A 25,344-nucleotide genomic window follows, 5' to 3' on the forward strand; every position below is an offset into this window, starting at 1 on the left:
TTTAACATTTGTCAGAAGTGCCATTATTTCACTTGACAGCTTTAAAAACCAACTAAAAAATTAAGTTATATATCACTGCTGAATCTTAAAATTTGCCTGCACTAAAACTCTCCTCATGCATCTTCTTTCCCTAAGACAAGATAAATCAAACAAGGCAAAAGACACTTTCCACTAGCATAGGATTTATCCAAATATTAGGTAACAAGACTAACTCACTCCTCTCTCTCTATAAGGGCAAAATTAACAATTCATTCCATCACCTGAATGTTCAAGATGGAGGAGTGCCTAACTCTCTTTAAGTGACTAAAAAGAAAGTCAAAATGATTAGGACAGAGAAGTTACTACTTTTTAGGCCATTTTCAATAGGTGGCACATATTCAACACAACTTTATTGAGCCTACTCCCAATGTCAACCCCAAAGTTACAGAGCTTTATATAATGTAATCCAATATACTTGGTACTGCGAGTTGAAACTCAGGCTCAGTCTGTTTCTGATGTTTACAAGCTTTGAAGAAGGCTCTTTTGTAGAGAAGAAACCAACTACTCCAATGTGCTTACATGCTGACAAAGTAATGTGGTAATTTAAAAATTACCTGAGTAGTCATATCTCATTGGACCCATCCACCGCTTCTTCTCACTATCCTTCAATATATCTCCATAAAAACCATAGCCCAGCAATGACACAGAGTATTTCAAAAACGTGTTGTTGTGATGTACAGAAGAGACATCCAGAGGCTGACAGTCACCTATGAAGATTAGAAGTGCAAGGGTCTGTCAAGTCTTATTTTATTTGCAGCTGCAAGCATGATAGTAACTTTAACACTGCAAAGTCATTAAAAATATAAAATACATATTGCATTTATGTCAATATATATGTAATAAATGTACTTCTTACATATAAAGAAATACAAATATAATTTTTAATACTAGTTTAATTTCATATTTCAAAAGCATTAAACACTAAGTCAGAAGGGCTCAGTATTCTAAAAACATGTAATGAGGAATTTACAGTCCTTCACCCTGTAGCACTAGGAGGGGATAGAGTTGAATAACTATTTAGATTGGAAAAGGGCTTTGGGATCAAGTCCAGATGTTAACCCAGCCCTCTAAAGGCCACAACTTAACCATGTCCCTAAGTGCCACATCTTGTCTTCTAAGTATTGGCACCCTGTGTAAATGCTTGACAGCCCCTTTCCCTAGGCAGACTGATGCAGTGTCTCCTGCACATCTCCTGGGCACTGCCTAAACCTCTGTCATACTATCAGAGGATAATTCCAGCTGGAAGGAATCTTTGGAGGTTTCTCATCAAACTTTCCACTCAGACCAGGCTCTTGAGGTCCCATCAGGTTACTGAGGGCTTATCCAGTCAAGTCCTGGAAATCCCTAAGAACAAAGAATACACCATTTCTCTGATGTCCTCCTCATGCAAACTTTGGAGTGATGGTGGGAGTAGTGGGGGTGGGTTTTTTTGCTTTGTTTGGTATTTTGGTGTTTGGGTTTTTTTCTGTTTCACAGGGAGGCTGGACCAGATGATCCACTGTGGTCCCTTCCAAGCTGACCCATTCTGTGATTCTGGGACTTAATAACACAGCTAAAATACCATGATACAGTAAAGCCACATCTTTCCAATCCAAGTCCAAAGGCTTTAACTGCACAGATGCTGGACAGAGTAAACCAGAGTCTAGTAAGAGAAGCACATGTGTAAATCTTTGCAACACCAGATCCTAAAGCTGCAGCTGGTACTCAGTAATGATACCAGAAGGTATTGTAACTCTTAACTTGGCAAGGGAGTATTGAATTGCCCAGGACAATTGGACAACTGGCACAAAATAGTACCATTCAAGAGTACATGCATTTCTCAAAGCTTTCTCTAAAGTTGATATACATATATATAGAGTTATAGTCCAACAACTGATGCTTATTGCTATTTACTTCTTCCAAAACAATGAAAATTAATGAAAACTTCAGCACAACATTTTTGAACTATTATGATCCCTTGAAAACAATGAATTACTATAGAGAAAGCAATTAGTTTTTAACCTCCCATATTTCAAATCAGAGACTTAAATCCCAGAAAAAAAACTTTGTATTTCAACTCAGCCACTATGTTCAAATTACATTTCACAGACATAAAGAAAGAACGAAATGAAAATATTATTTTGGGCTACTTCCATAATTTTTGTAACAAAACAGCAAACTGCAACCACCCACCTACAATAATATGAAGAGCTGAAGTTACTGGATCAGAAATGCCAACAGTTGAATAGCATATGCAATCTGTTGATCCTGAAAAATCAAAAACTAGGCATCAATTTGTATCTTTGCAAAACAAGTATTATTGGCACAGTCCTCCAAATAAAAGCATTATGTTCCTTGGGTTTGCTCCTTTTCTATTTTATGGAACGAAGTAAATACAGGAATACAGTATTATTATTTTTATTATTTAAACTATAACATCCCACCCCCCCCATAAATACAAGTTATTGCTCTCCATATAAAGCACAAAAAGTTCACAATATAAGCAATAAATACGTAGCAGTTACGAAGGGAAGTAAGTTAATTTACATGGAAAATTTCACTATTACATTATAGCTTTTATATCAAATGAGGCAGGCATACATTGATTCTCCTCTGTTTAGGCTTTCTTGCTCATTGAGATCTCATGAAAAGAAGAGAAATTCACTGGCCTGCTGTTTTTTGTGGTACTGATCTAAATTTCAGGATGTCATCTTATACCAGAAACTTCTGCTCTGTTCTATTATTTGAAAACTAATAAAAATACTTGCTTTCAGGAATTTGTTTCTAGATAGGGTAACAAAATGGACAGAGATGTACCTTTACAGACTTGATGCAAAATCCCTACAAGAAGAAAGCAGGGAAGCTTTAGGTTCCACCTATATGCTGTTCAGAAATGGACAACTTTTCCTGTTTCCTAAAGAAAACAAGAGACTAACATAGGGATGTGGTTTCTGCTCTGCAGCAGGGACTTGGAACTCAAATCCAGACATACAGAAGTGCATTTGTTGCAGCACCTAACTCCGAATTTATCTTACAGTTTTTCCCACTCCTTCCATGAAACTGAATTCCTTCAAAGTCAAAGGCAGATGTCTGAAAAGACAAACTTGGTCCACATATATGTTCTCAGATTTCCTACCAATACATTAGGTGGAAGAGCAGCTCAAATACAGTGGACTTGATTTCTGAGGCCTTATCAAATTGAAATAGAAACTAATAATGGAGGAATGAGCAACCATTATTTAAAAACCCCATTAATTCTTTTTTGTTTTAGAAATGGTCACGGCATTAGCAGTTAGAAATAGGAGCAAAGAAAATCCTTTCCTTTTCAGAAGACTGACACCACTGTGATTGACTGTCTGTGAATGGCAGGACAGAAGCTTTTACCAAGTAAATGTTATACAGAAATCTACCACAGAGAGCAAGCAGCAGCAGCTCCAGGAGCCAGTTAAAGAGAATATAACAGAATTGCAGGACAGAAGACACAGTGTGACTCAACAGACCTCTTGCTACAAGGCCGAGGTTCAAGACAGTGCCAGTGTACCATTACAGGCATATGCCACTGGAGGACAGAGGACTCCAATTTGACCTCAGTATCACAACAGAGGAGATACACAGATGATGATCTTGTGTCACATTTAAAGTTCTATAAAAGAAAATTTAAGTGGACTTCTGAAGCTGAAGCTATACTTTACTGCCAAATTTCATGTTGTCTCCTGTGCTCATGAACAGAAAATTCTGACTACTTTTGCAAAGAAAAACAAACAAAATCACTGAGAGATCTGACTTAAACTTGTATTGCTGAATGTACAAGCTTAACACTTAATCCAACATTTCTCATTTCTTCCACATCTGTGTGCATTCTGCTCCTACAATTACCTCAATTACATTTGTCTTGATGCAAACAGAGCTTGCAAGTGGTTTTACACTACAGATGGGAGGAGAAGAGGGGAATTCATGCAAGCTACTTTTCAACACCAGAGGCCCATCTACCTATGATCTTCTATATTCAATTAAAAGTTGATTCATCTGTTTGGCAATTACACTTCTATTCATTAACTAGTAAGGAAGGGCTAAAATTAAAACTGAAGTCTGAAATTAATTCTGAGATTCTAAAATGGGAGACATACCAACAGTAAAATAATGTTGGTTTTTTTCCTCTTGGAGCTGGTAGTATGGAGCAACAAAACCAGTGACCTATTTACATGGATGTAACTACTAGGGCATTCCACACCCATGAAAAGAGAATGTAATTTGCCATAACACCACACCAAGCATGAACCTAACAGTACTTATTTAAAGGTCACAAAAATGTTCATGATGACTAAGGGTTTGAATTCTTTTGAATACTTAACCAAACAAGACTTATAGATCTTTAGGTGGATCTTCACTAGATGTGGAATCTACAACTGCTGACACAACATTCTTAACAGCTGGACACACAAACCCACCAAAATCTGGGTTATTTCATCAGTAGAAGTCTAAGATGAAAAACAGGATTAGAATGTAAATATAGCTTGAATAATATCCCATGATTAATATCTTAGGACTGCCAGAGCACTCAGTTCGGGCAAGAAGCTTCCCATAGAGCAAGACTCTTAACTAACGTTAAGTGGTGGGTATTGTACACTCTGGCTAAACCAACAGAAAAATTATATACACACTCTGGCAGATTTTCTTTGGGGATTTTTAAGGGCAACAACCTGAGTGAAGGAACATAAAAGAGGTTTTTATGGTTTGCAGAGAACTACATGCAAATGTGAAGAAAGTAGCTGGACTGCTTGCTAACTGGATCCTGATTCACTTTTAAAAAAAGACAGAAACACATTCAGTATAGAAACTAATTATTGCATTGGTTTGTTAGAGAAGAAAATCAGCACGCAAAGCAATGATTAAGTTTCAGGTTAAGACACACACAGCTATATGTGTGCATGTTACACTGCAGACAACATGCCAAAGCTTCTGCTCTGGTCAAGGGCACATTGTCAGGAATAGCCGATGGCAGCTTCAGCTTGACTCAAAGTACTCACACACAGGCCTCAGTGGAAGGCCTTGGGAAGCAAGAATCTGCATGTGACAAGCAGATGCTACAGAAGATCAACAGGCTACTATAAGTTTAGATGCACATCTCACTTGCAGACACCAAATTTAAACACGAAATTTTGAGTGTCAGTTTCAAACTGAAACTTACCTTAAGGATATGAATTTGTTTATCTAAAATGCCACCAACCACCAGTGCTGCAGATTATTCTGCTTGTCCTCCAACTCCTAGCACTACAATCATCTTGCATAGGGCCAGTACATTTCAACGATGGTGGCACCACACCACCATACCATAGGCAGATGCTGAGTGTCTGAATTCTCCCAGCTAAAGAAAGCTTTCATCCCAGGTACTTTGATATTAAGAACTCACTGAAAACCTGAAATATGTAGAAGGCTCAAATCTTGTCTTTGATAAAGGAGGCATAATTACTTTGAATCTTTCCCATACATCACTCATTTTTCCCAAAGTCTGTTTTTTATTAGGGGATCTCACACAGCCACATGGTTGTTGTACAGGCAAGTTCTTCTGTGTTCTTTTCCTCCACAAGTATGAAAAATGCAATCTTTTATATAAATACATTTAATGATATAAAAATTAACAAAATCCTTCCTTTTAATTAATCTATCACAAGAAAGAACAATCAAAATATTTACTGAAGTATGAATGAGCACATACTCTGCACAAGGAAGTTTTGCTACAGCCATGTTAAAGAAAGCAAAGTGTGGGACTCCATCACACAGAATGAACTACAGCTAAACCACCAGATTTCCCCTTTGCATGTGAACATTGCTAGATATTTGTGAGTGGACAAGTCATGCAGACAGGTACACTCAGACACCACAAGTTTAAACTGGTAACAGAACTACCAAAGTGGTTAAGCAAAAAGCAGATCATTTGCTGGTTGTATGGAAGAGTTCATGGCCATTGATTGGTGGACTAACAACAGACAGTCAAAGTGCTAGACTTAATAATCTGAATCATGATTAGACTACTAACTTACTACTAAGGTTTCTTAAACCAAAACACACACATGGTGTGGGGTACAAATATTTATTTTTGTGCTTTTATTGATGGAAAATGAAACAAATTACAAACAACTGAAGAATAAAACTAAGCAGGTGACAGAAGCAAGTCAGCTAGATGCTGATCCTATGGAAAACAGTGAATTTAATAAAGAAATAGAAATACTTCAGGAGCTCATGAGCATTGCTTTGTGTAACATACTCTTGACAGAGGCAGATGCTCCCACAGCACCAACAGAATCCTCAGAAAAATTAGTATAAGAACAGTATTTGTAATGAAAAAAGGCAGAATAGCAACTTCAGTGGGGGTCTCATATTTGTGCACAGTTTTTGTGAATCCATAATCCATGCAGTCATCATACACATGAAATGTCAGGTAAGCTGCCCTAATGATAGAGTAACTGCATGTTTTTGGATCAAACAGCATTTAATATTTTGAAAAATTCTACAAAACTACTCTTCTGAGAAGTGCTTCTAAAATGAGAAGGAGCTGGCACATTCGAAAGTAAGGGGAGAAGCTACTGCTACAGGGAGAGATGAAGGGTCTGGGCTTACACCCATGCACCTACTCAAAGTGTTGTCTATCTTCCTTTACACATACAAAAACCAAGAAGTCAAGTTTAACATCTGCAGAACAACAGACTGGCTCAAAGAGAAACAGTCCAGAAAGACTTTGGTGTAGGATTTTTTTGGTAGATCATTACTTCAGCGTAAGCTCAGTAACACCAGACAACAAGAATGGTTTAATCTAATAACGGCAGATTTTAGAGATGAAATTAACATCACAGGAGCAATACTGACCTACTTGTCTCCATGGCAGGCCCACTATATCAAATGCAGTATTTAGCCCTAAGACTGCCATTTCAAGAAGTTTAATGGATTTAAAGTACTGAAGGAGGGGCATAAAACATGCACTTCAGATTTCAAAGTGGATATAGTGAACTTTGAAATGAGATGCTAACTAAATGGCAAAGATCATTAAATATTACAAGCTTTGTAGCTGAGAAGGCTGAGAACATATCACTTGGAGTAATTAAACAAGAAAGATAGCTTTTATTGCTATGCTTTAACACATTTTAAAGACAATTTTTGCACTCTAAATGACAATGGTATAAGTCCAGTCACACTTCACAACTCAACTTGAATCTATTTCTTAAGTTTGTGAATGAATCCTCCATGTTTTTCCTGTATTACATTCATACAGGAAGCCTGTGCTGTCTTTGGCATTCTTAACCTCTGCAGTGCCACATCAACATTCTGATTATAATCATACTGCATCCTTCAATCCTAAACAGTACAGAGCTGACCACCACAACCCAGTGATCCGGATACACTAGAAACCTAAAAGCACTATAGCTATTAACTTTGTATCTGTAGACTTGATTTTTGCAATGAATGCAGTAAAACGCAGAACAACACAGAGTGAAGTGGGTCTGTTTTTTTCTATCCACTAAGATCATTAAGAATATTTAATCTAGTAAGTTCTTTTAAACTAAAAAAGAACAGCAGTTGACAGCTTTGTCCTCCTATTCTATGCCAAGAATAGCATTCTATTCTATGTAATAAGAACAGCAAATTACTTTGGCTTACTCCAAAGGGTGCAATTTTAATACTAAAACATGCGGATGAAACCTCAGTGTCCAAGCTGTATCAGGAATCATTCTCTGTTTTTAGGTTCTATGGAGACGCATTACTAGTCTGAATGCAGTGAGACCACATGGCTGAAGGTGCTTTTAAGGCTAGTAAGAAATAGCTAGCTTTTAAGGCCTACAGGAAAAAATAACTAAACAGAGGTTTTCAGAGATACACTACAGCCTCTAAGTACTCTTAACAGCAAATCCATTTACAACAGCAGACAGTCAATTTCCACTGGCAGATGTGAAGAATGGCTGAAACTAAGAGAAATTCAAAAGTTAAAACTACCATTTGAGCAGAAGTCTTTTATCCAGGTCAACAAAACCACAAGTTATTTCATAGAAATGTTCCATAATGCACAAGAATAAATTATATTTTTCAACAGAAAGATAGACTAAGGAAAGAGGCTGTTGGGAAACTGACACAACTGTTCAACAACAGCAAAAAAAAGCCAAGCAGGGACTTGCTCCAGAAAGTAAGAATCATGATGTACAAATAGTATTCAACATTCAAAAAAAAGAGCCTGAACAATGGAATTCTGCTATGAAATAAAGCTTATCACTGAAACCCAGTCATTTAGATGAGTGTTTATGCATTAAATCTCTTTCATTTGTAATTTTGAACCTTTGTACAATTAAATTGTCAGTCTCTGAGCAAAGACTATCTGCCGAATTTAGTTTTGTTGGAATACAGAAACTGTTTAATCACAACCACAAACCACAACCTGCCACGTTTCTCTTAGCACAATGATATCAGGAAATAAGTGATAAAAAAGGTGAAAACACTGATCCACTGTCACCTTACCCCAGGCTCCTGTCATCACTGAGTAAACCATCTCTATGTATCAGAAGACACACAGAGCTTTAGATCTTCATCTCTAAACTATGGGTAGTCTTTGTTTTCAATATCTATTAATGAGTTCCTAGGATATTTTAAAAAGGATTGGTTATAAACAAGCAGAGCACAATGGATGAAGTTTTATTAGATGTATGATTAGTATTTCATTATTATTTTTGACTTATATTTCAGGACTATTGGTTTAGTTAAAAAAAAAAAAAAAGGTCTTAAGAAATTCATTTATTTTTGAAACAGACTTTTTGCATTTGTGACAGAGCCAGATTATCTGGTCAAGACATGGCCAGAAATTAATACAGAACAGCTTCACCATGGTTGGAAAAATACAAACCAGAACAAAACCCCAAATCTTGCTGACCTGAGGGAGGGTTATGCTATTTCATACTCAATTGAAGGTAATGTTATGACACATCTAGTCATTACATTACACTGTAATGACTAGATGTATCAAGATTTGTTCAGTGACTTGACTACCTTTTTCAATAAATAAGCACTTTCCCATATACACAGTAATGGATCAAATACAATACAATAGACAAACAGATAAAGATATATATTAGCTTCTCTATTTCCAAACACTTAATTAATAGAACTTTAAGGCCAGCTTCCTTACACATCATTATAAAAACTTTTTGAGGGATTTGAATAATGACTTGGAGAAAATATTTGAACTATAGCACTGATTACAAGGCTCATGTACCTCATGTCAGTTCTAGGAATAGAACATACAGTGTACATTCAAATAGCAAAAGGATACAGTGGACAAAACCAAAACATTAAAATATGTAAGAGAAGTGACTTGATACATACTAACAAAATTAAAATGTCAATGAAGCTCATACTTTTTCGGTAGCAAAAGCACCCAATGAAAAAATGCATTAAGATAATGTTGAAAAAGCAAGGTTAATCTTTCCTGAGGACAAAGAAATAGCTCTTAATATTGAGGTTCTGGTTTTTCAATTTTATCTTCTTATGGCCACATATCATCAATAGGCAAAATCTTCTGAAATCAGTCATGTAAGCAAAAAACCTTTAGTTAAAGAAATTTGCCCAGGTAAGAAAAAGGATGAGAAGAAGAACACTTTGAGTTCTGTTCTTGAGAAGTTCATTATACATACTGACTTTAATACAAAGCTTTAACAAATAAAATCAGAATATACTTAAATATAATAGGAGGGTGAAAAATCATAAGGGGATATTCACATTGTAACTTTTAGATACCAAACATTTATTATACTGCAAGTAGAAAAGGTTAAGCTTCTTTCAAGTAACAATTCTGAATGTTTGGGTCTGGATACATTTTTCACAAAGATGAAAGGAATATAAAATTAGTCACCCATAGCTTGAGAGTACAAATGTTGTAATTCACTTGGAATAGTTTTACAACCTGAACTAAATTTTCTCAGAAGCCTTTATTTTAATTCTAGCCAGAAGCTCACAATATTTATTTCATGCCCAGTTCTTTAATTCAAAGCTCAAGCATCAGACCAGAAAAGTGAACAGCATAGAAAGGATGCTGGACTGTCTCCCTGTATTCCCACAGAGACCTCAAAATTACTGATTCTATTAAAGAGTTACAACAGTTAATTCAGTCCTGTAAGAGAAAGCAAATTTGTTAATCTGCTTTTGAAGAAATCTTTGGGGACCAAATGGGCAGGATGAGGTAACAGCTGGGACACCAGATTGAAAACAGTAAGACTGATTCAAAGAATGCCTTTATGGTCAATAAAAATAACAATCATATCAAGAAAGACCTCAGTTTGAAGAATGAGTTCTCTCAAATGACAGCAGCCGGGACTGCCTGAAAAAGTGGCTGAAATTGACAACTGTGTATGTGTAGCAGCTCTAACAAGGGGCAGAATCTGCAACTTGGTCTGCAAAAGGAGAACTGTTCCTCAGTTGTAGATGCCCTGTACTTGTTGCGAGAACAAATGGAAGAAAACAGAGTCCAGGAATCTCAGCATTTGTTTGGAGTTTGCCAAACCAGCAGAAAGTTCTCATTATAATTCTAAATAAATTAGTGGATTTGGAACTGGAAAAATATTTATCAGGTAAATTTCTGTTTAGTAAATTCCACTCAATGTGTTTAGAAGGGTATTACTGTCAACATCTTATCTCATATTAGCACACAGTAAGACACACACAAAAAAAGTTATTAAATTCTGAAGTTATACATTAAGATTTGATTTCCTTTACAAAATATTCTTCCTAAAAAAAACCTGCATGTGATCAAAAATGTTATATGGATACAAACAGCTTTAATTAGGTGTCTTGATAGAATATCATTGCTCAGATCTTACTTAGGCCTAAATTCATCAAGTTATGAATAAGGAAAAAATTTCAAGAATGAATGAATAAATTAAACTGAAAGTTAGCCCTTTCTTACCAGCAGGAATTATGCCAATCCTTATATTGCACTGGACTAACGATGCTTTGGGATTATTTTGGTCTATGCCAGAGTCCTTCTGCATTCTTCCAATGAGACCATGCATCACTTCACTGAACATGCCGTCCCCACCAACACAAACAACACTGCCAGGAAACACAAATTAGAATGCACACTAACAGTCAATAAACAACACGGCAAGTGTTCTACTTAGGGCATGCACTGGGCACACCAAAAACAGTTGTTCTATTATCTTTCTTCATTTGTACAGGATATAGTAGCCCACTATCAACTAGGCAATTAACAAAAAGCAGGAGAAAAAGTTCAAGCTACAAAACTGCAAATGTACCTAGACATATCTGTAACATTAGGAAAAAATGCTGGAATGCAACCTGCAAAAATCTTTATGCTCTACTACTGTGTGCAGACAAACAAATATTGGTGGAAATTCACTATACAAATAAAACACTGAACGAGACAGTACATACAGCTTTTGAAGTACACAAAATGGAAATAGGGTACCTTGACTAAAAAGAGAAATGTTAACATTTGCCACTTCAGGCAGGAGTGTATTTTACACTATTTAATAGGAATATACAGTAGATAAAAGCCAAAATCCAGATAAATGCATGCCTGCATCTTCTTTTGAACATGATCAGATCCAATCCAATTGACAGAAGTCATTTATATCTACATAACCATTCATAATGAGACATAGTTCTAAATGTTACCAGATGCAAAACTTTGTTTCACAAATTTAATTCATGTCAGAGCTGGTAAAGCAGCTGCACAGATCCTGACTATGTTAAAGCAGAGAGTCCACAGCCAAGCGAATACTATGAAGTTAAAAGACTCTTTTACAGCAGTATACATTTTATGAACAACAACCAAATGCACTCAGCAAGCATAAACAGTCTTTAACTAAACAAACTAATTCAAATACACTTTAAAGGAACACAGAAATCCAGAGTTACATATGTAGTTCCTAGCACACAAGTCTAGGAATGTGTACTGTACTAAAGCAATAATTTCCAACTCATCAACTAATACTCTTTCACATCATCAGCAACAGATATTGCAGAATGAGCACTTATTTCACAAGACAAATTAATCTAACTTTTAAGTATAGGTTACTTAAATTTAGTTATTATTGCATTTTCAGCAGAAGGAAAGCTTGAAAAAAACAGTCATTTTTTTCCATGAATAGTGAGTACAGTCTTAAAAACGTGAACTCTCCAACTTTAAGTTAAGACCTAGGAGACTGAGAGAGAAGGAATAAAAGGTTATTTGTTTCCAATTTTTCTAATTTTTTTTTTCTCTTCCAATAGTTTAACTACACTATTCCTGAATTTTAGTCCTATCTTTCTCTGCAGACTCAAAAAAATGGGCTAGAGAAACAAAAATTTCCATGTCAGTTCAAGGTCAGTGTTGTCTCAGCAGCAGTTCGCTCAAAGCTCCATCCAGCCTGGCCTTTAACACTTTCAGGGATGAGGAATCCATGACTTCTCTGGGCAGTCTATTCCAGTGCCTCTCCACTCTCACAGCAAGGAGTTTCTTCCTTAAACCTAATCTAAACCTTCCCTTACTCAGTTTAAAACTATTCCCTCTTGTCCTATTCTTAAATGCCCTTGTAAAATGTCCCTCTCCAGCCTCCTTTTAAGTCCCCTTGAGGTATTGAAACGTGCTCTGAAGTCTCCCTGGAGCATTCCCTTCTTCAGGCTGAACAAGCTCAGCGCTCCCAACCTGTCTTCATAGGAGAGGTGCTCCAGCCCTTTGATCATCTCTAACAAACACTATATCCAGACTCAGAGGGGACAGTTATATAAATGTCTATACCTAGCAAAGGTAAATATGATAAAAATTTCACATATGCAATAACAGCACAACCAAATTCACAGCAAATATCAGAAGGCCAATGTACAAGTCAGACATATACTGCACATGAGAAGGCCCCTGGTGAAGAACGTCTGAAAGAAGCATCTTAGAGTGATTGTCACCTGTTGGCTTTATTTTACTAGAGGGAGAGCATTTCACTTTTTACATAGATGACAATAGCAAACAACATCTGCTAGAGGACTTCAGAAGCTAACCCACAAGTAAATTGAGTTTCTGAACAACTACGGTCCCTTCTAATCTCAGCCATTCTATGAATTAACTCAAAAAGTAGGAAAAAAAAACCCAACCAGAAACAATTTTACAAAGGCCTGTGGAACAGACATATGCATAAGAAACCACAGTGATATGTGTCACTGCTTCCAAACATGGCTATTACCCGCATGGTACTACAGCATGTTCTAATTGTTCTGCACAGTGATGCACAAAACCCTGCTATGCTGTAACCAAATGAGTACTTCAAAAAACTGTGCATAAAGAAAAGCTGTTTCATCACTGAGCTATTAGGTGACTACATTTCACTGTAAGAAATTCCTGTAAGGCAAAATAGGAATGCCTTATTCCTATAAGGTGAAATAGGAAGAACAAACAGGAAACACATGTAAGATATTTACATCAGCTGTCTAAAGTAAAACATTTAAAAAGAAGTAAAGCAATTATCATTAAGAATCCTGTATCTACTTGCAGAATTCCATGTATGGCTTTGCCAAATTGGGAATCTGGAGATGAAATGACAAAATTCATCACTGAATGAAAGGAAAGCCACACATCAGAATCAGTCTACAGGGACAGCTGAACATCAATTAGATGCAGAATCCAAAGAACCTTTTACTCTATGTGAGGAAAGTCAAACCTGAAGAAACACACATTTATGTGGTTCAAGCATTTATTGAATTTTCAAGATAACCACTTAATCTGTTATTTAAAAAGTAGTTTTAATTCAAGAAGTCCTTCCTAACATCACTGTTGACCACAGAAAAAGAGTTGTACATGATGGACAAAAGTTAGGCTTGGAAAGTCAGGCTGCAGATCCCAGGCAAACTGACACTCAGGCTCAGCCCAGGAATAGAAGAATCCTAAGAGTCTAAAAAGATGCAGTTCTCTGGCCTATTGCTCATCTGGGAATATCAGAGAGACAAAACAAACCAAAATAAAAAACCACAAAAAAACCCCAAACCAAAACAAACAAAAATAAAAACCACCAAAAGAAAAAAATTCTACGATATGAGACTTTGAATCTGCCATAAACACTTCAGATACTACCACAATTGGCCACTGCCACTTGCTGTAAGAAACAATTTGCTAGGATTAGACATGGGCTCATTTGCCTCCTTTTCCGCTCTGTATTGAAATTTCACCAACCATCAGTACACTTATGTCAAATCACAGATCAAATGAAAAGGAAAAATAACAACTAACTAGGTTTTTCTAGGATCAATGTTTAACTTCTGAAAAATTAAGAAAAATCACAGCGTAAACAAAACTGTTTATTTGAAGGCAAGTCATTTTAAAGAAGGTGAAGTCTGGGAACTCATTTCCCAACATCATGCCCTTACTCAACACACACAATGTATATAGCAAAGTACCACAGCAAAAGTACTCTGAAAAGACTCCATGTGTTTTCTTTTTGCAACTCAGCAGTTTAAATGTACTTGTCAACAGGCACAAAATACAATTCTAAAATACTGTAGAGTTATGAGAGCTTATCTGCATACCTTTTCATGTTTTTTCAGACTTGTAACTTGTTTCATGTCATGAACTGGAAACTGAAATTACTAGCATTTTTATTAAAATATCCTGCTTCTACAGCAGACTTAATAATGGAATGTAAGATCACCATTCAGTCAGGTCTTCTTTTAAGAAGAAATGCAAATAAATGTAGCCACGATGTAGCCACTATCGAACAGTCATATACAGCAAGAGGAACCACCTGAAATACTTTTAACAGTCCATGTTTTTACACACAGGCTGAATGCTACTGGTGCAGTGTTCTGAACTCATGTATGTCAAGACCACAAAACATTTCTGGGTAGCTTTTGAGCTATAACAGAATGCTCAACTGAGCAGAATAAATTTAACATTCAACTTTTGAACACAAATTTCATGCAAACATTGTTATACTATGCTTGTGTTGAACAAGTTTACTGAAACCGTTTACTTTTCTTTTTATACTCCTAAATGTGGATCTCCTACAAAAAGGAACATGCCTCAGGACTTTCAGCTGTTGCAATAGATGTATTAGTAATGAAGGCTACCCTTTTAAATTAGAGATAGGAACAGACCAATTACATAATTACTGACTAAAAAATAAGGAAAGACAAGTAAAGTTACTTACCCATCATATTTATAAATATTAACTTCAAATAAGTTGTCCTTAGCATGGTTAGCATGTTCAGTTACTGTGAAGAAATAAACGCATTACAATTTATTATCAAAAACTACTCTAAAACTACATATAATATAGAACTATAAAAATAAATTCATTAATAACCATGATTCTATTCCCAATGTGACTATAAAATAGCCTGTCCATAAGACGTGTCTCAAAAGATTTTTGCCAGGGAAAGAATTAAAGGAGACATACTTAGTACATATGGAAAAAATATTTCAGTAAAAATTGTGCAAATGATCTATTCGTTTTAACAGTGAAACTGAAAAAGAGAAGAAAGGCAGCATCTTTTATTTAGAGCTCAAATAGCTCAGGAGCACAAGAAGTCTTATTTTAGTAAGCAGGAAGCTGACAGAAGGTTGCCATTTATCTGGCTACCTATGCTTTATTTAGAAAACATTCTCTACCGTTTTATTTCATTTCCTTAGTGAGAAAAGGTAACTAACAGAAAGAACTTCAGCTACTCAGGATTGTTTAAAGAGTTCATACTGTGCTTATCAAGAAATTAAAGTACTCATTACTCACTAACAACATCAGTGGATATAGAAGCCAGACTGAAGAGTGGAGCAACTTTCTGTTCATAAATCCTCTTGCCTTGTCTTTTTCCTCCATAGGGATTAATATACACAAGCAGCTGCTTTGGTCTAGACTCTGCAGTAAGGAAAACCATAGTGCACTGCTTTTGTACACAAACCAGAAAATTCATCAAGCCATACAAACCCAAACCTATTAACATCAAAGCAAACACAGCATAATAGACTTGTAACTCTTTAACAAAGAGCTATAAAAGACTGCTTCATCTGCTCTCTTTATTATAGTGGTACCAACAGAATTGAACAAATTGTTAATAAGAAAACACATGAAATTCAGAATAATTTATTTGAGTCCCTATCTCACATTCTTACTTGTCATTCTTGCAGTACCTTCCCACTACACAAGTTACTCTAATTACATGAGTATTAGGGGCATAGAAGATGAAAAGGGCAGCAACAGCAAAGCCACTTGTAAGTGAAGCACACATAAAAATACTTTAACATGAATTTATTTAAACTTCTTTCTTTAACAACATGGTTAAAATCCATTTCCTTTCTGTGATCAAGTCACACTAAGAATGCCTCACAAAACTACATGCTGCACAGTAAGTGCTTGTCCTACAGTCAGTTGCCCTAAAGTGTTACCCCTTCCCCCCTCCAAAAACACCTTTGATATTACTATCTCAAATTTGTCCAAACAGTTATGGATTTACACTAGTAATGTCAATTAAAACAATTATTACACCTCTGTATTAACAGACATACAAAACAGTAATGCTTGCTGCACCTAGAAGATCTCCTTTTCTATGGAGCAGACAAAAACATAAACATACTTCCCAAAATGGCATTCTAGATTATTAGTTTAAAAGGAAAAAAATCAGGTTATTACATCAGCACACTTTTACAACAAATCCATCCAAGCTAAATAGACTGTGTGGTTTAAATCTGCAGTACACTCAAAGCACTCTTCTGTCCATCTAAGAACATATTGCCTTTCCTGAAGGAATTTGTTACCAATAAAATGAACAAGTGCATTCAAATGAATTGACTGCTCAGGCCACATTTTTCACAGGTGTACTGAATGGGTACACAAACCCCATTTCTTGAAAAAGACAGATCTACCTTGTGTAATGTATACAAAAAAAAGCCATTAATAAGGCTTCCATTGCCCATTCAGAACAGTTTTTCTAAAATACTCATTTTTATTCTGTAAGCCTTAAGTATTTGCTCAAGTCCCACTGTAGGTATACTTGTATCCAATCCCTTCTCCAGCACTGCATCTCAGACCTACATTGTAGGGAGCTCATCCCTAGTCCTGTTTCCAGCTCCAGCTGTTCTGCTCCAGCCTCCCTGGGTGGATCCAATTACTATATGTCACCTGGGCTGTAAATTGGACCTGTATCTTTCCCCATCCCTGCTCTGCCCATCCTGCTCAGGTACAGTGGGACCCTGGTCAGCAAGGCACTGCCTCTGCTATGATCACCCTTAACGTCCTTTCTGTCAGAGTTTCTCTGCTCCTGCTGCTTCCTGACATCTGTCAAGCTATCTCTTTCAGGAATAACTCCTTCAAAATTACTTCTAACCTCCCATGAAGTAGATGTCCAAGAGTCTCAGAAATGATTAATGGGAACTCTTACTACATAAGACACATTTTGTTGATGATAGAGTCTGGAAAGGGGAAACACACCAATGAATCTTCCAACTGCTACAGTCCTTGATCTCAAATCTCCACAGTACCTTAAATCCCTGAGCTTACATCTGCCCATTACTTCTTCTAAAGCTACAGTCATTTAAAGCCTCTGCTAAGCTTCCAGTGTGTCTTTATTTTGTGAAAATAATTCATATCTGGGCAAAATCATATGACACAAACAGTCCTGACTGATTAAAGCACAGAGTACAAGTTAGTGAATATGTAAGATGAAGTAGTGATAAGGAAACACTTCAACTCTTGGCTCCCTCAATTTTTGAGCATAAGTTGCTCTTAAGAGTTCAAAAAGCAGATATATCAAAACAACACTGATTGATGTACAAGCCTCAAAATGATGGTGCAAATGTTCATAGTTTATACAAACTTACTCTGCATTTCAAGTAATTCCTTCAGCGCCTGTGTCCACTGATTACATAAGTGCTCATCAGCACACCAGAACGTCGCATCGCTGCACCGCCAGCGGTGATTTCGGGCTTTCTTCACATAATGCACTATTTAAATTTAAAAAAAAACAGCAAACAAAAAAAACCCCAAAACATAATGAGATGGTTCTGTGAAACGAAAAATGCATTTCAGAAAGATCTCCAAAATACTGACCTGTAATTAATCTCCACTACACACTTCTACAAATGACAGAAGCATTCAGAGTACGACCAGCACATTTGTAGAGAGTCCAAATGAAAACATACATGAAAACACTCACTAACAAGCAGACACCTAAACAAAGACTTCTTTTGAAGGAAGTCATGTCTCATCAATTTATTATAGACATACTAGTTCAGAAGTTCACTGAGGTTACATATTATCTGTATTAAAGTCTGCAATATCTATATAAAAAGCCCCAAGCTTAAGAAGATAAGCCACACTGACATCAACTCTCATGTAACCAACAGGGTGAATTTCATTCTACGAAGCTGAAATTTGAGATAAAAATTTGTTGTTTTCTTATGGATTAAGACCTTATACTTACACTTCATATACAGTATCTTAAACCACTCTTACTGGAGGACTAAAGGTGAGGAAAGTACAGCATAGAAGTCTGGCATGACGTCTTTTTAGCACAGAAGTCATCACTCTTTTCCTAAACCAGACACATATTTCTGGCTCTTTGTTTTAAGAATGTAGTCAATAATACAAAGTAACTTTCATGCATACATCCTCATGGTTAGGAGTAATTTAAGCACATTTAGGACTTATTCTTTCACCCTCTCTCGATTTTCTAGTCAAGGAGGAAAACGCAGCTGTCCTGCAGCAGAGTCATTCAGCAGCAAAAAACCACTAGGGTGAACATTCAAGACATTAGTTTGAACTTCATTAAAAATAACTAAACACAGCATGTGATCTTCAAGGAAGAGTTTTATTTTCCACACAAGGGTGGAAATATAAACCAATAGATTTTTGGTGGGGGTTCTTTTGTTTGTTTTTTGTGGGACTTTTGCTTGGGTTAATTTCAGTTTGAGATTTTGGTGGGGGTTTTTAAAAAAATTTTTGGGGGGGGGGGTGTCTCTTTTGGTGGGTTTTTTGTTCTTGTTGTTTTTGTTTGGTTTGTTTTTTTCTTGTTTTTTGGACGTGGAATTTTTTTAAACACATAATAAAAAACCACAACTTCGACAATTCCTTTTGAGTCTGCCTTAAACTACCTTCACAGAATAACAAGCACAAGCATGCAGAGACTTACTTGCCTTACCTGTAAAAGCATGCAGCTTTGCCATTTTTTGCCATCTGCCAATGTTACGTTGTTTCTTGTTAAACTCAGTTTCTTCTACAGCAATGATCTCAGAGATTGGTACAAAACAGTTTTCTGTATGAACACAAGATCTTACATGTTAGAATCTTCAAACATCACCTGAATGATTATTTCTATACCTAATATGATACAGACATATGATTAAAGCAGTTGCTCAATAAGCACAACCAAGAGCATAACTAGAATTTTTCTGAATATTTTCAATTTTCTTTTGTCTTTAGTCAAAGCACATAATCCATGACTACCTACCAATTACCCAAAACAGTATTTTAAATGCCTATGACTTCTCAGAAAATAAGGTATTTCATGTATAAAAATATTTTTGCATGAAACCAAAATCCAGCAACACTAATTTCAGAGTAATTGAACTGCCCCTTCTATGAGGCCTAGTCCAGATACTTGACAGTGAATAGCACAAGCTATTTCAAAGAATGGGCAACTAAATCTAGTGCACAGACTACAAAGCCTATTTGTTATTCTCAAGTAAGTATCCGGCTTATGAAAGAAGGGCATTCATATGAATTCTTAAGCTTTTAAATCTCACTAAGCTTTTAAAGTTTAGTATCTCTTAAGAGGAGAATTCTAGATGTTACATTTATGTACTGTGAAATATTTTCCTTGTATCAACTTCAAAACTACTGTTTTTCAGTTTAAAGGCCTCTTGTTCTCAGACTATGAAATAATTTCCTCCAACCTCATTCTCTTTTCTCCTACGGTTCCTAAAAATTATATCAGACTTCTTAACTCCTGTCCTCCTGAAGACTTTTGTCACATTTTCATTACTGCTTTCAACACTGCTCTGTTGTTACTTCATCTCAAAAAAGTGAAACTTAAAATGCGTGCTTTGTATTTATGTACAAGCAAGTACCCTCTGTATGCATACACCTGTATAAAAGATTAATATTATAACAATAATATAGTCTTATGTAAATAATCTTTTATAATAATTTATATTTAATAATTTATATTATCTTTTATATAGTAAGAATTATAGTATACTTGCTTCTCTCACATATACAAAGATATTTGACACATAAAATACAGACAGTAACACCACTGTTACTGGGGTTTATTCTACATTTCATTTTCCTCACTATTTTTCAGCAATACAATGGTAGTGGTGAGGAATGTAAAATGAATGAAAATTTTCCCTGACCTCTTCACAGTGATTACTGTAATTCATTTGCCACTAATTCACTTTTATTATTTTTTCCCATCATATTTAATTGGTTTAGTCAAAAGAGTCTTTGGATATCATCACAGGTATTGACAATGGACTACTCACTCACGGGGTTTTGGTATTTGACGTGATTTACACTCATTTAGTAATTTGATCTTCCCTGAATTTTTTAGCATGATTCAAAAGAAATGTAGCCTTCAAACTTTACTCTGAGGTAATTAAGGCATCTGGCTGTATCTGAAAGTATCAACTTAAAAACAAATTTCACAGCTTATAATAATTATATTTACTATACTCAAGGCACAACAGGGAAGTGCAGTAGTCCCATAATGTTGTTATAAAGATCCAAGAGCAGAGATGTATGATATTGTATGTACTTACTGTACATACACACATGTAAGACAATATCTGGTACTGGTCAGTAACAGTTATTTGGTCTTCCTAACAGACACAAGGTCTGCTAAGGGATCCCAATATGATTAACCTATACATTTATCCAAGGAAAAAAATACAGAACAGAGATGGAACAATAAAGGAAAGGAAGTACATTCTTTAATCTTTCTTTTCCAAAACTGCTTGTACTTAATTTTCTACTGGCTCTGCCACTGATCCATATGTCAAAATATGAAAAAAAGCTTGTTGCATATGAAGATTGCACTTAAATGGTAATTTGTTTTGTTACTCCTCAAAGATATGCTATAAAACTTAGAAACTACATTTAGATCAAAATTTAAATGACAGTGCTCTAAATAACATTTTTGGTAATAGTTGTACATAGTGCATACCTATGCATGTATGCTGGGAGCACCAACTGAAGTAACTGTCTTATTATGCTTTTTTTTTATAATAAAGCTGTCCGACTGAACAGATAGCTAATTGATTTTAAAGTACTTCCAAATCTGTATCACTGAAAGCATTTCTTTGGAGTATATACTTCAGCACATATTACACAGCTTCTATTAACCTTGAAACTACTTATAAGCTCTCCTAATTCTGCGTTCCCCCTCTGACAGTTGTATGACTGTTTTGATTTTCCAGCAACTCTCTTCATACTCATGGCAAAAAAAAAAAAAAACCAAAAAGTAAATATTTTGGGTTTATATGTGTATTTTTTTAATCTTATGGCACCAGAGTTACAAATCTGAAAAATAGATTCCTGAAAAACGGGAGGGGGAAAAACCAAAGGACCAAAAGTGAAGAACAGACCCCACTTTCCATCTGTAAATCTTTGGCTTTGGTGAAAGTCTGTAGAGTTTCTGATCTGGGAATACCAGCTCTGCTGATTATATCCCTCAGTACTACATAGCACCATAAAAGCATCAGGCAACTCCACTGTCCTGACAGCACACTCCAATCTTAAGGCAGTCAAAAATCACACACTACTGAACCCAGTAATTGCAGATGGCCAGAAAGATGCAGAGCTGTCTCAAATAACATGTGTTATTCAGAACATTCCCTACTGCTTATAACAACAAATTCTCATGTGCTTGAATAGAACTCAAGAATTTCTATCAGTCCAAATATCTCTATCACTGTTTGGCTTAGTGCTACACAGAATACCATCTCATCACATTGCAAACCATCTACTTAGTCCCACCCCTCTCCCTTTTCCCCAGAAGGAGGAAGCTTTCAATGTGAACAGAGACCTTCAGTACGAGCACAACAGTCCTGTTCCTATGAACACAACACCCTCATCTGCCACCTAGTCACCAAAACTTGCCCCATAAAAAGCAGTACTAACCCAGCCTCTCTTGAAGCTTCACATATTAAACAGCTTCACTAATTATAGTCCTTTCCCACACCTACTTTTCTGACATTTACCCTATTATCAAGTAGCATGAGACATTTATTTCACAGACATCGCATAGAGGCCTTCACCTTTATGTGTTTCTCCCAAAACATGGAAAACCTTGTTGCCACATTAACAAAACAAACACACACACAAAAAAAGTTGCTTACACCAGTACTACAAGATCAACATGAATGAAAAAAGGTTGAAGTACGGGCTCAGACATTATCAAATGAAGAACTGGGCTCAGTCCAATCTATTCAACCAAGTAGCACACAACAGGTCCTAGACAAAATTTTCACCATGGTCAATGGTTAGCATATTAGAGACGAAGAGCTGACCATCCAGAGAAGGTGGATCAAAAGGGATGGCAAAAAAAAAAGAGTAAAAAGTTAAAAAGCCAAACAAAATACACAGTAAACAGGTGACAGTCTTCTCAGCACTCTGGCTGTGCCAGTCATTACTCATTCTAGGTCACAGTGCTCTTAATCTTACCATTCTTCCTAAAAGCAAACTGATAAATCAGCAGAACACTGGATTAGACGCACACTGCTTTTCCCACATTAAGCAAGCAGGAGAGGGGAAAAAAACCCCACAGAAACAAAACCAAGGTAAGCACACTCACAGTGGGCTTTCTTTGCGCAAAATGAAGCCAGCAGTTGGGAAGTGTGTTTTTCTGCGTTAAGGAAAGATTTTTGGTGTGTCATTGCTGTCTGCCACTCCCACAGAACACTTCCTGAGTTTATGAGCACTCATTCAGAACTCCAGTCAAGACTTGTTCATTCATCACTGCCAGCTATGTATCCTACACACCAAACTTCCCCTTCACAAATGTGTTAGCTCAAGGCAACCTAGACCCATGCACAAGCACAAAAACATTGCTGATCACAGCATTTGGTTTATTCTTAAAATTCAGCTGAGGCCCACGGATGCAGTAGCATTTAGAATTAATTTAAACTATTAGCATATTCTCAATGACTTAAAAATATCAACAAGTAAAAAGCTGGGATACAGGTTTAAAGAAAAAGTGTATTTTCAGTCACTTTGAAAACTAACTTGCTGTTAGAACCCACATGAAGGATCAAGCTTTCAGGTTCAAGATTTGCCTTCACCTAAAAGCAAGAGCACAGGAATACTTTCTATCAGAAGGTACACAGTATTATACCAATCATGCACTATAGAAAGCTGAGCTTAATAAACACTAGAGTAAGAGAAGGTAGGATATAGAGCATAATTACTGACAATTCACATCCTAAAGGAGGGGGAAGAAAAAAAAGGTATCACAATTGATTTAAATCCTGTGGAGGAGTCACAAACATCCAAAGACCATGATTTCACCATGTACAGCCACGTATAAGGAAATTTCCTTCTTTTATTTTAAAGTAAATCTTCAAGTACTTTGTAAACCAACAGACCAGTTTCTACTATGATCACACAGCTACCTCACATCACATGAATCTAAATCAAAGCACAGCAATTTGAACTTGGGTCAACTTGAATATTTAAATCATACTATTGAATGTCTTCCCACTGTTTCTTCTGCATTTCCAAATAAAATCTTTCCTGTTCAACTATGAATATTTCAATGATAAAGCAGGGAGTAAGATGCACTTATTCACCTTAAGGGGGGGGGGGGGGGGGGGATGAATTAATGGAGTGTGCATCTCTATTTGAGTAATGTATCTTCCAGAAAACAACACATTTCAAAGAGGCAATGCCTGCTACAGCAAGTGCCCTCCACATCCTACCTGTGTAATGTAGCTGAGGCACTGCCTATAGAGAAACATGGTTCACATTTCTGCACACGCCCACTGCCACATGGGAATGACTGATACAAATGACCTTGACCAAGGATGTGCCAACCCTCTGCAAGCACCCTGTGCGGGACAGACCTCGTTGCCAAGCTGGCCCACCCTCTGCTAAGTACCTCTGCTAAGTACCCTGTTTATAAAACTGAGCTTTCTTTAGAATCTACAAAAGGACAGCAGTGTTGTGAACACTAATACTGAGGCTTCCTTAGGTGGTTGTGTTGGAAAGGACACATGGAAGAGAATTCTGAAATACAAAGGCTAAAAGAAAGCACACACTGTAAGTGAATGCACAGAGCTGAGGGTCTAGTTTGGTCATCCCCTTCATGTTTGTGCTTTAGGAAAAAAAAGAAAATCCTAGAAAAATGTCAGGAGAATCTCATTATGCATTTGTAATGCTTTTAGTAACAGGCACAATAAAAGCTTAGCCAATGCTACTGAAATACCTCTAAGTATATACGTACAATATATACTCTGCTATGAATTTGGTACAAAAAGTTTTATTACGTGTTTCTTGAGAAAAACCTGACTGTGCCATCAACATGAGGGAAATAATACAACAATTTAGCTGACCAGCTTTGCATACGCTATTTATAATTAAGGACTGAATCTCATGGAAAAATGTAACAAGGTTAAAAAAAATGTCCATCAGAAAAATTTAAGATGAAGGCATCCCTAGGAAAAAAAGATGCTGAAAGATGGCTGAAAGTAACAGAGAAACACATGAAAATTTACAGGTAAAAGCTCTCCATGTAAGTTCAAACATATCTAACCATCAAAGAACATGAAACAGGAACCTGATTACGCTGAAGAGAGAACTTGAAACTATGATGCTGTTAAACAAAGTCTAACAGCAGGAAATTGTATTTCAGAATTTAAAAATACACCATGACTTGAACAAATATTTGATGTTTTTGTTGTTGCTGGTATCTTCCAAATAACAGCATTAAAAAGAATTCTCCTGAATTAATACTTCTTCTGCCTTTTGACAGAATAGGATTTAAATACATACATACATACATATATATATATATATATATATATATATATATATATATGTATGTATGTATATAAGTATCACTGTACAGAGATGAGAAAACAGAAGAATCTCCCCATACTCTCTAAAACTGTATGTTCCTGGACAACAGGAAAAAGTCTGTGTTGTTTCCTATCTGTTCCTGAGTTTGGATGCTACAGGGAAAGGTAAACATTTTCACACTTCTACAATACACCTAGCTATAGCTCTAGTTCTGTACATGTCAAAGTCTGAGAATCTCAAAAAAACATACATCAAACAATTTTTATTTATATACCTAAATTCAAAACAGTAATAAATGCTC

At 36.1% G+C, this 25,344-nt stretch overlaps 1 protein-coding gene across 3 annotated transcripts in view; it reads right to left on the reverse strand.

The window, feature by feature from the left end:
• CERK (ceramide kinase) overlaps positions 1-25,344 on the reverse strand; it is a 42,169-nt gene that overhangs the window by 13,726 nt on the left and 3,099 nt on the right. For all 3 annotated transcript variants that reach the window (XM_038154039.1, XM_038154040.1, XM_038154041.1), the window contains 7 exons: positions 19,168-19,281; positions 17,849-17,971; positions 15,765-15,890; positions 15,186-15,249; positions 10,958-11,103; positions 2,212-2,286; positions 594-746 (listed from right to left, as the gene is read on the reverse strand). In XM_038154039.1, coding sequence (XP_038009967.1) covers positions 594-746; positions 2,212-2,286; positions 10,958-11,103; positions 15,186-15,249; positions 15,765-15,890; positions 17,849-17,971; positions 19,168-19,281 — 801 coding nt within the window. The remainder of the gene's footprint in view (positions 1-593; positions 747-2,211; positions 2,287-10,957; positions 11,104-15,185; positions 15,250-15,764; positions 15,891-17,848; positions 17,972-19,167; positions 19,282-25,344) is intronic.

Source organism: Motacilla alba, chromosome 1A, assembly GCF_015832195.1.
Source record: "Motacilla alba alba isolate MOTALB_02 chromosome 1A, Motacilla_alba_V1.0_pri, whole genome shotgun sequence".
NCBI lineage: Eukaryota > Metazoa > Chordata > Aves > Passeriformes > Motacillidae > Motacilla > Motacilla alba.